The following is a 16,660-nucleotide window of genomic DNA, read 5'->3' on the forward strand; positions in this document are numbered from 1 at the left end:
CGTGAGAATGTTTGTATGACGTGATAGTAATGTATTTTCTGCTTCGCTGTGTTTTTATTCTTCGCTTGACATGATTTGAAAGCACAAAAAGTTATTCAGCACAACCCGGAAGACACTGTGTAAAATGAAACCGCGGGTTTCCATTCTTTCGCTCTCTTTTTTTTAACCATAAATTTATAAAAAAAATTATTGAACAAAGATGAAGACTGGAAACTAGAATCTGGAAACTAATTGGTTGGAAGACTGTTTATAAAAAGCTTTATGACTTATTCTTTACTGAACAGTGCATAGCATACAACATGCAAAGCACCTCTTTTTCATTTCGTGGCTTTTGTTATCTGCATTCTATTTTTAGCATAATTATTATCAGCATCATTGGCTTCAGACTGTCGGTCCCTCAGCGGAAAATAAGTGTCTATTTGTGACATTTCTCAGTAGAGAAAACTTGAGGTGATGATACAACATGACTTTCTGTAAACACGTGTTATCGGCATCTTTCAAACTATTTTTTCACATTATTGAAGCTGCATGCAATGTACAAGTATGTTTCCAGAAAACATTTGAATTTCTGCGATGTCACAATAGGAGGAGCATATCTGACAACGCTCTGTGCAATAGTATTTACGTGCATATATCCGAAAATCCGATTGTGCATAATCCAAACAAATACTACCTACAATGACTACAATTTACGAACAATGCAATCGATGATGTGCTTTGCTTCTTTTATGTTGATGTTTTAAATGCAGATAGATTGCATGTCGCTTCTTATGCAGATCTTAATCATTCGTAACTTTGTTTCAATTAAAAACACAGCCGTCGTCAACTCGCTGTTATTTAAACTCAACATCATCCTAAGGAAAAAATCTTAGCGGGGAAGAAAATTTAGCAAAAAAAAAACAAAAAAAACGCCAGGTTTAATTCCCCTAAAATGAATTTTTTTCACCGTATGAAAACATTAATTGTTCTTTCTAATGATCAGAGAATATGTTTTTGATTTTGATATTTGACAGGAGTGACCTTCTTTTCATATAAGTTTACATTTGTTATTGTAAAAAAATCACCCTACATGTTTCTCCTTAAACAAAAATTCTCGTCATTCGCCAAATAAATTTCTCGCTAAAATTTCTTCCCTAAACGAAATTATTTATAGAATAGTCTCAGTATCCACGTGGACAGACACCCTATCTGTAAAGTTAATCTATATCCGCAACGTGTGAGCAGGGTCTAAAAAATGGCTTCTTTCACGAAAACTAGCAAAAGTGGCTCAAATTAATATTGTGGTCCTTATACGGTCTGTAGAGTTGCTTATGTGGAAACACGTGAACCAATCAAAAACATGGTAGAAAAACTTGAACCAATAAAAAACATGGTAGAAAAACTTGAACCAATCAAAAACATGGTAGAAAAACTTGAACCAATCAAAAACATGGTAGAAACACGTGAACCAATCAAAAACATGGTGGAAACACGTGAACCAATCAAAAACATGGTGTTTTTTGTTTAGATTTGATTATTTAATAGCTACCAACATTTTCAGATATTAAAAAAGAATCCGGACATCTGACCATTACAATCAGTAGTCTTGGATATGATGATTTGACAATGATTCGATTACTTTACGCAATTATTTGAAAATAACAAAATGGATGCTAATCTAAGCCACAAAATGTTTTTACAATAAAATAATCCGAATCCTTTTTGTTTTGATTTCAATACACAAAATGTAAAAATTATTTTTGTATTTAAGAATATTATTACTTTCAAAGGGAAGATTTTCATTTTGTGTTCTAGGATCCCTTTAACTACAAAATCATGAGGCAACAACTAAAACGAGATTTTATGAGTCTGCTGGAAATGTGTTTGAGTATTTTACAATATGGACGATGATATCCCCAACAATTCTGCTGGAGATATATTTATTGGAAATAAAACATGACATGCACAATATAAAAAATAGATAAAAACACAAGTTAAAGAAAAGAAAAATCGAAAAAATAGCCTATAACAGATGTGAGACACATAACTTTTATTTCCTTGTCAAACTACATAACTATCCGTGAAGTATATATGAAAAGTTCTAAATTAAAACTGAACAACTTCCTGCTTTCTCTTATAGAACATGTATTATCAAAATATCACTTTCCAGACAGTACGCAGCAACTGGATGGACAAAAAACGTCAACACATTGATTATTGCAATACGAAGGACACTCTGGTGGTTTGGGTGTTGTTCTGTTTCTCTCTCTTACATTTTCTTGATTCACTTCTACGTCTGCATTTGGATGCAATGTGACTGGCTTGGTAACTGTTACTATATTTCTAGGTTTTGCTGTTGAGATTGGATTCTGCGTTGTGGATGGTCCAGCAAAGGCTAGCATAGTAGAAAGTTGTAACATTATACATTTTAAAATACGTTTAGTATGATCTTAAATATCATTTAATAGAACACACAACTAGGTAAATACTGCGTGAAAATGAAAACCATAAGGCCAATCTCCACCCTAGAGCTCTTCGAGATAAACAATCTAGCTATCGAGGTTTTGATCTCAATGAGCTCTGGGGATGAGAATGCCATAACGTCATAATGCAGTTTCCCTTTCTGTAGTGACGTGGTGCAGCGAACCTTTTTTTCGAAGAGCACCTTGAGAAAAGATTAAAGAAGACAAATTTTGAAAACAAATATTCGAATCGACTTGATTGATACCTCACAAAAGTCAAGACATGGGTGAGACTTAACAATTTTAAGTCTCAAATATTTTTTTGGTTATGTGTTTAAATCATATATTGACAGTTCCCTCATAAAACAGTTTTAGTAAAAAATCGTAAAATTTATCTTTGATTAGGTGGCTATAATTACTCGAGTGCATAACAAGTTTCTCAAAAACAGCATAAGAGAGCAACGCGGCTTAAAAATGAAGTCTCACATTGTGCCTTAAATTAAAAAGTAAATTCAAAGACCGAGATCGGAACTTTTTGGGGAGAATATTTCATTTTTTTCCTAGTCTACTTTGGACCAAAATGGTACTGGATATGAAATTAACAAACATTTTCAAGTTATGGCCTGAAAAAGGTATATTGTAAATTTCGATGTCATTTTAAGCATACTTTTATAAATTTACTGTGCCAAATTTTGGAAACAAACTACAGCAGCCCAGTCAAAGCTAGAAACAACCCACCACAAAAACCTTTCCATTTCGCACACACGGACACTTCGGGTCTGAGTGGCAATAACCAGTTCTTTTACTGTATTTAAAATATTTCGGACAGGAGCAAGCGTCAATGCATTGTAATCTATGACAACCACGCGGGTCTTTTGCGAGACTATTGCATGTATTGATGCACAAACAAGTGGAGTTGCGTGGACACAAAGTAGTAGCTAAAAATCACCGATAGAATATTAAGGTGAGATAAACAAAAGCAAACCAACAAACAAACAAACAGACGAACATAACAAACAAGAATACCTTTAGTCGTTTGTGTAGAACGTTTAACACCACCTGTCACTGTTGTAGGGCCGCTCTCCGTAGGGGTGGTGGTCAAACTAGTGTTAATACAACCGTATAACTCGAATCGTAAACAAGGTCTGCCGTAATATTTGACAACTTCAAGTCGTATGACACGTGCTTGGATGGCGTGTTCGAATTTTCGGTAAACAACCTGGTTGACTCTTCTGTTACCAGAGAAAATCTGGAAAAAAAACAATGTAGATTACACAAAACACAACCACAAAAGCAACCGCGTCACTAAAAATGTAAAAAAAATTCACCTTAACATTTCCGTGCAATTTATAATATTGAAAATCGTACTGGTTGATGCTATACTTGAGTTTAAAATTTCGGATGAACGCAATTGCACTGTCTCGACCTAAAAGAGAAGTGTGACGTCGGTGATGACATTTCTTCGCTCTGTTATGAATGCGGAATCAATTGTGCGCGCGCAATAATTAGATGCGAATCAAGTGATGTTTAGTTGTGCGTACACTATAATTTAGTGCAAACTATGTGACGTTGAGTTGTGCGCGCGCAATAATTTGAGGCGAATTAAGTCATGCTGAGTTGTGCACACGCATAATTGGATGCAAACCACGTGACATTGAGTTGTGGCGCGCAATAATTTGATGCGAATCAAGTGATGTTGAGTTGTACGCGCGCAATAATTTGGTGCTGCGCGCATAATTTGGTGCAAACCACGTGGCGTTACTTACGATTACTCATTGATTTAAGAATTTATAAATACAATACTTTAACAACAACAACATTAAACAGGGCAAGCTATTAAACATCTTACTTTGAACAGCAATTTTATTTACAGTGTAGATTTGTCCGAGGTCGACACTTATCCAATGTATTCCGGAAACATATATATTCGCGCACCACGCTCCTGCAGTCACGTTCAGTTTTTCTCTGTGATTCAGTCTCGCATTAGATGCCTGGAACACAGGTCCCCGTATGGAGTACTGATGTGAACTAGATGCAAACGCTGAAGCTTTGATGATGCTAGGATTGGCCACACCTAAATGGACAAAATAGAAAATGGCTGAAATGTTTGCATGCAATGAAAACAAAAATTTGTCATATTTTTGTGGTAAAGGCTTTCTATAAATAAAGGTCGATAAATTCTTTATTTTCTCCTGCCCTTCAACCAGAAGCTGATGTGTTTGCTTTAAATATATACTGCAATATATATTCTATATATTAAATATATATTTCCCTTTGAATATATTGAAAAACAGGTTCACATTTTACACCCATTGAAATTCACGACAACTCCCTACACTTCCTTGAATTGAAAATCCTGCATGCGAAAAAAGTAGATTTAAGCATTCCTATCAACCGTTTAAATAAAATCATGTTAAAAAAATTGTAAGGCTACCTATTGGAGCGAAGCAATATGGCTTTTTCGTTGTGCAGTTGCGCTCGTCATCAGCGTGAAAACAATCTCTCTCATCATCACAAACCCAGTGTTTTGGTATACATTGCCCATTACCACATAAAAACTCACTGAGTAGACATGTGGGTTTGGACGTTGTAGCGAGTGTGGTTGGCTGGAAGGTGCCAGCGACACAAGTGGGGCAGCAGTCACCAGGTTTCGTTTTTAGGGTCATAGGAGGGACACAGTATAATTTCTCACAAGGTTTCTTCGCACATGTAACAGCATCGTTAAAACAGCTACAGATTTCGCATGATGTTCGATTCCAATTCTGCTCAGCACGAAAATATAGTCTCAAAACTGGATCGTAGCACGGACAAGCTGACGGAAGCACACAAAACGTACCATTTCCAACAAGTCCTTGAGGACAACCACAACCTGGCTTGCATGACCTGCTGGATTCGATACATTTATCCAACAAAAATGTGCACTTACCCTGACAAATTCTTTGACAAGGTTTGTAAATTTTGTTGTTTGGACAGGGCGGTAGTGTAGTGGGAGGCAGTGTGGTGAGCGTAGTTGTGGGCGGAAAAGGGGTCGGTGAAGTTGACGTACTTATTTTTGGACAACCCAATTCATCTGATTCATCCGTACAATCATTTTTGCCATCACAAACGTATTCCACTGGCGTGCATTGGCATGTCTTGTGACATTTAAAATTCAACCTTGAACAGTTGGGACACAAAGTCGGACATTTATCTTCATCGCTACCATCTTTACAGTCTATTTTGTTGTCGCATATTTGAGTAGAGTCTAAACAATTGCTTTTATCTTTGCATATCACTTTGTACGGTGATAACACACATTCAAGTGGTGTCGTCGCTTTTGTGGTAGACGTTTGTGTTGTAGACGGCGACGTAGAGGATGTCGTAGACGATGACGTTGTAAAAGAAGACGTGGATGGCGATGATGTGGATGGCAATGATGTTAACGGTGATGACGTAGATGAAGATGTTGTAGATGACGACTTCACAATTGTTGTTGTTGTTTCTTTCGATGTAGATGGTCGTTTTGTTGATCCTGTGGTAGATTCTGTTGGTAGGTTGGTTGTTGTTGTTGTGGTGGTATATATATATAGATATATATATATATATATATATATATATATATATATATATATATATATATATATATATATATATATATATATATATATATATATATATATATATATATATATATATATATATATATATATATATATATATATATATATATATATATATATATATATATATATATATATATATATATATATATATATATATATATATATATATATATATATATATATATATATATATATATATATATATATATATATATATATATATATATATATATATATATATATATATATATATATATATATATATATATATATATATATATATATATATATATATATATATATATATATATATATATATATATATATATATATATATACCATATATTTAACTTGTAATAACAAATTAGAGTGCTCGATGTAAAATCATACAGAGCCTTAATAATATTGGTAAGGTTAAAAAGTAAATACGACTTGTATACAACTTAAAGTTTCACGCATCATGCGATCATCAGGTATACATATAAAGTATAAAAAACTTTTACAAACGTTTTATATAAACTGCTAGTAATCACTTTAAATATACCATATCAAGATAATTATCTTAACCATTGTAATTCAATAAAAACTTTCTTTCGTGCAAACACTTAGACAGCAATTCAGATCTTTTATTTAAAAGGTGTGGGTGCTTTGACGTCAATATTTCAAACTTTTCGACCAAGCATAGGGCGCACCGCTTTGTGATGTTGGTGTAGGGGGCCACCCTTTTTTTTACAGACCACTTCAGGGTGTATGGTGCTTTTTCGTCCTTGAGCTCCCAAATGTACTTGGCAAGTGTCGTTTTCGCAAGGTGTCTGTGCTGAAAGGATGATTTGTGGACGCCATAACGCAACTTAAACTTTCCACTGGCTAGGCCAATGTACAGTTTGGTTGGTTTTTCTGGGCTCGCTACTTCGCAATTATAAACCACGTCTTCGACTTTGCAGTTTCCTGGCAAAGGACAGTTTGGTTTGTTGCTCCTCTGGCAGTTGCAGCCTGCCTCCTTAGGTTTTGTTTTGCCGACGTTTGCATTGTGGCTTTTGACGATTCGCTCGAAGTTTCGCGTGCAGGAATAGCTCACTTTCACATTGTTCCTGTTCAGGATCTTGTGCAGAGCGCTGTTTTTTCCGAAGTGTTTGTCGATGAGCTTCAGGAACACTTGGGCGACTTTCGTTTCAACGTTCTTGTTATATGGTGGGTTGAACCATATGATGTTTCTCGAACGGTTTCGGCTAGCTTTTGGCACGTTCTTCTTGTACGCTAGTTTGTCGGTGTACCCGCTTTGCTTTAGCGCATCTTCGTATTCAGGTTTGGTTTCGTTGAACACGGTTTCGTTGGAGGAGTTCTGCGCAAGACGCTCGGCTATCGATTGTGGCAGTTGCTTTAGGATGTTGGGTGGGTGGTTCGACGACGTGTGCACGTAAAGGATTTTGTCGTTGGGCTTCTTGTATGGCCGAAACACTTTCTCGGTGAGGTTGAGTGTAACGTCCAAGAAGTCAACTTCCTTTAGGTTTGCTTCAATTTCGATACTGAAACCGAAACTCTTGAAGGTTTTCACGATCTCCTTTCGCATTCGGTCTGTTCTTTGAGCATTGAAACCGCGAAGCACAATCAGCCCATCGTCTCGGTACAGCCCAGCGTTCTCTTTCGGAAGTATCGTCGTTAGTTTTGACAATATGAAGGTTCCGACTAACTCACATATTTCGGCGCCGTCGAAACTTCCCATCGTGACGTCGAACAAACTTTCAGTTGCTTTTTTACGCCATGCTTCTCCGCTGTTGAAAAGGAGGGATTTGCGGCAGTGCTTTATTACACGCACCTCTTCATCGCTGATGGTTGTTTTTTGCTTTGCGAACTCGATTGCTTTGTCCAAGGTGTCGCTCGTAATGGAAGGATAGAATTCCTTTATGTCCAGCTGGACAAAAGTACATTCTTCCTTTTTCTCGATCGCCTCGAACCAACTCAATACCTGCTTGGTGTTCTTCCATTGCTGGACGCTCAGCTGTTCAACAAGCTCTTTGTTAATGCGCTCGAGGATCGCTTTGCTAATCTTTCCAAGTTCGCTTTTTGCAGGGTTTATAAGGCGGCACGCTGGGTTCGAACGAAAGTTTTCTTTGTGATCCTTCAACGTGACGTACGCTTCAGAATGCGCGATTCGGTCGATTCGGTCATCAAGCTTGCGCTGCGCTGCGATTTGGCTTGCTTCAGCGTTGATTGTCTGCTCGATTCTCCCGTGCGCTTTGCGATATGTCTTTGTGACATTTTCGCTAAGAATCTTTTTGTGTTCGTCAGGTGTCAACTCGTATAGATTATTCGTCTTGTCAGCAAAAACAAATATGTTCGGAGATTTTTGGATCTCTTCAATATCTGCTTTTAGTTTCGTCTGAAACTCGTCGTTGGTTTCTTTGAACAAGATTTTGTTCACTATCTCGAACGCTTCCCTCTCGAACTCGTCTAAGGCATCGTTTTGCGGTGGTGGGTTGCGTGATTTGAAGCCAAAGGTTTCACGGTTTTGTGTGTCATTTTCGTCTACATTGAGAAAGAAGTGTGTTTTCCATCGAATTCGTTTGATCACGCTGTGAATCTTTTCCGTTAACAGCAGTAGATACGATTGTTTGTCTGGTGTAGGGAAAAGATTCACAGCGTGATCAAACGAATTCGATGGAAAACACACTTCTTTCTCAATGTAGACGAAAATGACACACAAAACCGTGAAACCTTTGGCTTCAAATCACGCAACCCACCACCGCAAAACGATGCCTTAGACGAGTTCGAGAGGGAAGCGTTCGAGATAGTGAACAAAATCTTGTTCAAAGAAACCAACGACGAGTTTCAGACGAAACTAAAAGCAGATATTGAAGAGATCCAAAAATCTCCGAACATATTTGTTTTTGCTGACAAGACGAATAATCTATACGAGTTGACACCTGACGAACACAAAAAGATTCTTAGCGAAAATGTCACAAAGACATATCGCAAAGCGCACGGGAGAATCGAGCAGACAATCAACGCTGAAGCAAGCCAAATCGCAGCGCAGCGCAAGCTTGATGACCGAATCGACCGAATCGCGCATTCTGAAGCGTACGTCACGTTGAAGGATCACAAAGAAAACTTTCGTTCGAACCCAGCGTGCCGCCTTATAAACCCTGCAAAAAGCGAACTTGGAAAGATTAGCAAAGCGATCCTCGAGCGCATTAACAAAGAGCTTGTTGAACAGCTGAGCGTCCAGCAATGGAAGAACACCAAGCAGGTATTGAGTTGGTTCGAGGCGATCGAGAAAAAGGAAGAATGTACTTTTGTCCAGCTGGACATAAAGGAATTCTATCCTTCCATTACGAGCGACACCTTGGACAAAGCAATCGAGTTCGCAAAGCAAAAAACAACCATCAGCGATGAAGAGGTGCGTGTAATAAAGCACTGCCGCAAATCCCTCCTTTTCAACAGCGGAGAAGCATGGCGTAAAAAAGCAACTGAAAGTTTGTTCGACGTCACGATGGGAAGTTTCGACGGCGCCGAAATATGTGAGTTAGTCGGAACCTTCATATTGTCAAAACTAACGACGATACTTCCGAAAGAGAACGCTGGGCTGTACCGAGACGATGGGCTGATTGTGCTTCGCGGTTTCAATGCTCAAAGAACAGACCGAATGCGAAAGGAGATCGTGAAAACCTTCAAGAGTTTCGGTTTCAGTATCGAAATTGAAGCAAACCTAAAGGAAGTTGACTTCTTGGACGTTACACTCAACCTCACCGAGAAAGTGTTTCGGCCATACAAGAAGCCCAACGACAAAATCCTTTACGTGCACACGTCGTCGAACCACCCACCCAACATCCTAAAGCAACTGCCACAATCGATAGCCGAGCGTCTTGCGCAGAACTCCTCCAACGAAACCGTGTTCAACGAAACCAAACCTGAATACGAAGATGCGCTAAAGCAAAGCGGGTACACCGACAAACTAGCGTACAAGAAGAACGTGCCAAAAGCTAGCCGAAACCGTTCGAGAAACATCATATGGTTCAACCCACCATATAACAAGAACGTTGAAACGAAAGTCGCCCAAGTGTTCCTGAAGCTCATCGACAAACACTTCGGAAAAAACAGCGCTCTGCACAAGATCCTGAACAGGAACAATGTGAAAGTGAGCTATTCCTGCACGCGAAACTTCGAGCGAATCGTCAAAAGCCACAATGCAAACGTCGGCAAAACAAAACCTAAGGAGGCAGGCTGCAACTGCCAGAGGAGCAACAAACCAAACTGTCCTTTGCCAGGAAACTGCAAAGTCGAAGACGTGGTTTATAATTGCGAAGTAGCGAGCCCAGAAAAACCAACCAAACTGTACATTGGCCTAGCCAGTGGAAAGTTTAAGTTGCGTTATGGCGTCCACAAATCATCCTTTCAGCACAGACACCTTGCGAAAACGACACTTGCCAAGTACATTTGGGAGCTCAAGGACGAAAAAGCACCATACACCCTGAAGTGGTCTGTAAAAAAAAGGGTGGCCCCCTACACCAACATCACAAAGCGGTGCGCCCTATGCTTGGTCGAAAAGTTTGAAATATTGACGTCAAAGCACCCACACCTTTTAAATAAAAGATCTGAATTGCTGTCTAAGTGTTTGCACGAAAGAAAGTTTTTATTGAATTACAATGGTTAAGATAATTATCTTGATATGGTATATTTAAAGTGATTACTAGCAGTTTATATAAAACGTTTGTAAAAGTTTTTTATACTTTATATGTATACCTGATGATCGCATGATGCGTGAAACTTTAAGTTGTATACAAGTCGTATTTACTTTTTAACCTTACCAATATTATATATATATATATATATATATATATATATATATATATATATATATATATATATATATATATATATATATATATATATATATATATATATATATATATATATATATATATATATATATATATATATATATATATATATATATATATATATAATATATATATATTTACCAAAAAAATAACTCCACATAATATTAGAAGTTAACACTTAAAACAATAAAGTAATTCTTTAATTCTTTTTTTTGTGATGTCATGTTGACAGTTTAAAATTACTAACTTACCTGGTCGTATTGACAAGTTTGGTCCTTTAATGATTGCTGCATCATCTTTACCTCGCAGTACACTTAAGTTAATATTTCTTAGCGGACTCACAAAGTCGTTCTTTCTCTTCTCCTTACTATCACTTGTATCACACCATCCAACATTTACGACAGATTCAACTGCTAATTCTGCCATACGCAATTCTTCCTCGTCTTCTAATGACAATTCGTACGTTTTGTTGAGCGAAGTTGGATTGTCGACAATCATCCATGATATTACTTTTTCCCTGTCTGTTCGTGGGTGTTTATATAACCGAACGATTAAACAAGAACCACGTGGGAGATTTTCAGGAAAATTATTCGTAAAGGCAATATCTCCAACCATTTTTTTTCCAAATGGATTTGTGGGAAGCAAAACTACATGATTTACACATAACCAACTAAAGACTGTTATAGTCAGTATCATTTTTATATCTACATACGTGCAAACATGACCTTAATATCTCCTATTGTTGCATGTCTTTGTAAGTGTTTTTACCATAAGTATACATGCATCATTGGGCATCTGTTTGCCTCCATTGAAAATAATTCTGTATGACAAGGATGCTATGTGAGGGTTATTCAGCATTTTTGTATCGCATTTGTTATTTGTAGATTGAAGATTGAAGACCGCTTCAACAGACAAAAGACGGCTTTTATTAATCAGTTATAATTATCATTCCTGTGGCATAAAAATCTTATTGGCACAGTGACTAATTTCGTCCAAGGATTTCCTAAACGTAACACCTTTGTATCTGCTTCTCAATTAGATGCATTGATTTAACGTTATAACTAAAGGAGGTATTCAAAACAAAATGCAGTTTGAAACCCTTCTATATACGTTTAGTATTTGTTATCAAGAAGAACCCCGGACATTAATTGGTTTTTAGAAACAGAATTCAACTTAACAAAATAAGGTTTGCAATCTGTTTGGGAATATTAACCTGCGTCTCTGAATAGCTTTTCCCTATCCAGTCTATTTTTATGTCATTGGATGGGGAATGGTTTTTTTAAACTTATATTTTATAAATTGTACTTATCGATTTTAAATAAAGATTCTCTTATATAATCCAACCGTTCTTCACATCGGTTTAAATACCGGTATCGATAGAGGTGCACGATTGCCTGAAAGAATCACGCAAGTTAATACTACGACGACAATATCATCTAACTCGAAAAGAAAGCTTCAGAACCTAACTCTAATAAAAACTAATAAAAGTTATGCATAGTTGTACGTAGAAACTATACAAACTAGGATTCGCATAAGCGACTGAACAAGCTCCATACATGTATCATTTAGAACAAGCACATATTCACGCCCGTTTTAAATAACATACGCCCTCGATCAATAACAAATTAGCTGCTAACCCGTTGAAAGCGCCGTAAAAATATTTTTGCTGGACATATATCGCCTTTGCTAATTCATGCATGTAAAACATTTAGCAAGACATTGGCCTTGCAAACAGGCAGATAAAACGAAGATTATTACTATAAAAGTAGTCGATAACTTGTGAGAAAAAACACAATTCCTCTGTCACATGGAAGTCGATAAAAATATATTGCATTTGCTTTTTCGTGTGTCCGTGGCACGAATTTATTTTAGCGCTAACGAAAGACTGTATTTATTAACATAGAGAGGCGACAGTTTTATATCAAATAAAATGGTATCTTAGTTCAATTAGACCCCAGATCCCTTTAAGATAAACTCGAAAGTTTTAATCTTAAAGAACTTTGAGGACGGGATGATTTTAGTTCCTAATCAAGCGTGTGAGTATTTGATGCAAAAAGAAAATTTGTGAAAGGCAATGCACGGGGAGGTTCAGACAGCTAACACGATGGATAAACGTAACATGTTCTTTAATTAAATTCTAAGATGTAGCAACATTTATATCATCCTCGTCCTCAGGGTTTGTTGCCTATATCAAAACCACTAGCGCTTCAGCTCAATAAGTTTTTTCGCCGCTGTTTTCGATGTCAAAAAGGCAAAAGAGGTTATATTTTTTAATATTTGTATATTTGAAGCATCGTTGACGTATTTCTTCGTGTAGTGTAAAAAACACGGGTTACATAATTCTTTAAAGAGTTGCTGTACTGTTCATTAGTCAAAGTGGGTGAAGAAATAGCCGTGGAGTATTTGAAATTTGTTTGGGATACATACACGCGTTGTTTTTCATAATGCTATCGAATAAATCCTAATAGTTAATATAAATAAGTAATGAAAGAAAATATATTAAGAAAAATGTATTAAGAAAATAGAAAACGTATTAAAGGCAATTAATACTTTAAAAAAAGTGCCGAAATTTTCATTCATTATTAACCAGACACACACTAAATTTGTCGGTGTGTATTCAAAAAAGGGAAATTTCTCAAGATAGGCCTTTATTGTATTTCCATTAATTTTATTCTATAGTCTCTATTCAGCATATCAACTCGCTCATCCAAAACTACTAGTTATAAGGAAAGTTAATAAAAGTTTCTTTTGTTCCGACATCTGTATTACAATTCTTTATTTTCCAGACTGGCAACAAACACCGGTGCAATGAGCTGGATTACATTGGTTATGACAATGCACCGGACATAATTTTGTAGTAGGTTGAACTGGTGTTTTCTTTGGTGATGTTGCTGGTTTGGTAATCAGTGTAATTGGCCTTGTTGCTGTGATAACTGGTTTAGTAGCGGTCACTTTCGTTGATGAAATGACAGGCTCAGTTGTTGTGGTTTCACCTGCGGTGGTTGGTGGTTCAGTGGTGACAGCGGCTGTTGATGTAGATTCTGTTGATGTTGATTCTGTTGTTGTTGTTGTTGTTGATGTTGTTGTTGGCACACACTCATCAGTTTCTAAAAAAAAAAAACAGACTATGTACATTAAGAAAACAACATAAAAATCATCCTGTAAGTGTAGCATGTAAGTTTGGATTGACGTAGCAGTAGCTCATGTGTTATGCACAGACCACGATAGACTTCTACGCAAATCCCTTTACATAATAACCTAATAATTTGTTGTAAAATCAGCAAACATCATATAAATCATGCAGAAAAACATGGTAAGCATCCTAGTAACCTTTTTCTGAATGTCCTATAAATGACGATGGTTAATCGAATGACGGAGGAAAATTAATTAAACGTTTAAATAGCCTTTAGCAAAGTTAGAAAACAAATAATAGTACACTTCTCTCCTTTGATTTCTATAGCTAGTAGAATGCAATGATCTAACAGATTGCAAATACAAGCAACTCTAAACATATTACTACTAAATGCATACCTGATAATAGCTCTAACTTTGGTCCAAGAAATTTTGAAGCAACGATTTCCCACGTCTTTTTCTCAATTCTTGTTATTTTAGATTTAAAGCTGGCATGTTTTCCGGCTGGTGCCAACTTGCAGAAACCTATGTTAACTTTTGCTTCCAATGCCAATAAGGGGTGACTGCTGTAAATCTTACTTGGTAATGGTATTTCATATGTCAACTTTGATTTTGACGGTTCCCAAATGTATTCGCTTTTGATTTTTTTGTAATTCTCTTCTCCTTGATCCTCAAATGTGGTAATGACCATACAGGATCCTTCTCTTGCTCTGAAGGGGAAACAATATGGATAACTCAGCTCACCAATTAATGTTGTACCATTAAGATTCAATGATGCCATTAACTGTGGAACTACCATGCCAATCAAAAAAAGGAGAATCATGATTTTTCTTTCTCTGACTCTTCTATCTTTGCTTATTTTTATATCTTTGAGATATGTGTTCTTATGCGCTTTCCGCAATAATGATTTTAATGGTTTTGTTTACCGTGTGTGCTAAGTTCGGTACAACAAGGAAAAACTGTACCTTCTTTAGTTAATGGTTAAGAATAATGCCAAACACATTTTGAGGACAGTGGATCCAACCTTATGCCTGCTAATAATTTTGTATCAATTCGGAAAAACATTCATTTTTTGGAAAGTATTTTGTCGCCAGGTTTTTCAAATTTTCATGATACAGTAGTCGAATAAAAGTGATTTCAGTTTTTTTTTTGTTTAAAATGGTGGTACAATCTTTAACATTTTTTGCTTCCTTAAACCAACATTTCTACAAGTGCGACAATATTAAAGTCAACAACAAAAATCAATTCCGCGTTATAAATCTGTGTTGAAAACTGTGGTAATTTCTTGTGTTTGTCTTAAAACTAAATTCATTTAAATTAGTGTGATTCGAGGCTAGGTGGTCCTGTTGCAAAGCGGTTAATTCATTAACAATCTGGACCACCCTAATGAAAACAAGAGTGATGGTACTGTTTTGTAGATTTTAGGGGAAAAAAGATTCTTGAAATTTAGAACCAATGGAATTACCACTATTTAAGAAAACTCATGGAAAGCCGGATGCGTTTATTTATACTTTTCAATAATTAGCTTCTCTGATAAATCTTTTGCGGCAGATCTTTGCGATTTAAACACAATGAAATCATCGTTAAAAGAAAGTGATAACGAATAATTTAACTACTTCGAACATGTTTGTGACCAGTTATCATTACCCCATTATAACTTTGAATTAGCAATGGTACAATTTTTTTCCTTTGATTGATACCCTATTTATATAAATCCGCAGTGCTTCATTTGGTTCCCCGATGTGTGACAGCACGAAAAAGGTTAACTGAAACCATACAATTATTCTGCTGATGTTTTCAATACAACATGATTAAAAGACCGAACAGCTACGTTTTTCATATACATCCGCCCGCCTGCATTGATCTACTCTTAAGCAATAATGCCAACGACAGGTGCAAAAAAAATTTTTAAAAAAGGAAAAATTCTGGCAAGTTTTAACGCTAGCATAACTCCTTCTCTCTCCGCAAAAACAACTGTTGAGAGAAGAATGTATGTTTTATTCTACATAAAGTACTTTTTGTCCGCTTTTTTCCAAATTTTGTCATTATTTTTGCATATCTAGCTTAGACTGTATAATAATACAAGTCTTTTAAAACAATAAACTTGCCATAAAAACAAACAATAAAACATTCTGTCATAAACACACACAAAACCTAAAGGCGTCGTGCTTGTCTTTTTTTAACCTCGTCCCCAGGTTTTTTTTGCCTTTTTGCATCAAGTAACCGCTAGCGAGTTTGACATTAAACCCTGGGGACGAGGATGTTTCTTTCAACCTTTGGAGTTTGATGGTACCTTTTTAAATAAGTTAATTAATTCAAATTTCGTCTTCCTCGGTTCTGTTTCTTTTATTCAAATTGGGAGCCACTCAAAGCATATCTAAAGACAAAAAAGTTTAATCCACGTCTAACCTGGAAATATAATAATGTGAAACTGGTCATATATTTCTAATCTTGAGTGAATAATATAAATATTAAGAACTTATGTTCTTAAAATTTTTCAGAAAAAGTCATATTTTTCTTTAACTGTTTAACTGTCTGGATGCAGATAAATGTACACGTTATTTTTGCGAGAACGTATTAATTTTGACTAAACTCTTGTGTGTGCGGCTCAACCGAAAAATCAGGTTTGTCAGGGGCGTAGTCAATG

The 16,660-nt window shown here is 36.2% G+C and overlaps 1 protein-coding gene across 1 annotated transcript; it reads right to left on the bottom strand.

Moving 5' to 3' along the window:
• Window positions 1–3,016: 3,016 nt before the first annotated feature.
• On the bottom strand, window positions 3,017–6,060 carry LOC130622265 (coagulation factor V-like). Its single transcript, XM_057437708.1, has 5 exons — window positions 4,876–6,060; window positions 4,291–4,515; window positions 3,770–3,867; window positions 3,468–3,690; window positions 3,017–3,379 (listed from the first exon to the last, which is right to left on the bottom strand). The coding sequence occupies exons 1-5, from the start codon at window positions 5,105–5,107 to the stop codon at window positions 3,165–3,167; spliced, it is 993 nt and encodes a 330-aa protein (XP_057293691.1). The 5' UTR covers window positions 5,108–6,060; the 3' UTR covers window positions 3,017–3,164.
• Window positions 6,061–16,660: the final 10,600 nt, after the last annotated feature.

This window comes from Hydractinia symbiolongicarpus, chromosome 12 (assembly GCF_029227915.1).
Source record: "Hydractinia symbiolongicarpus strain clone_291-10 chromosome 12, HSymV2.1, whole genome shotgun sequence".
Taxonomy (NCBI): Eukaryota; Metazoa; Cnidaria; class Hydrozoa; order Anthoathecata; family Hydractiniidae; genus Hydractinia; species Hydractinia symbiolongicarpus.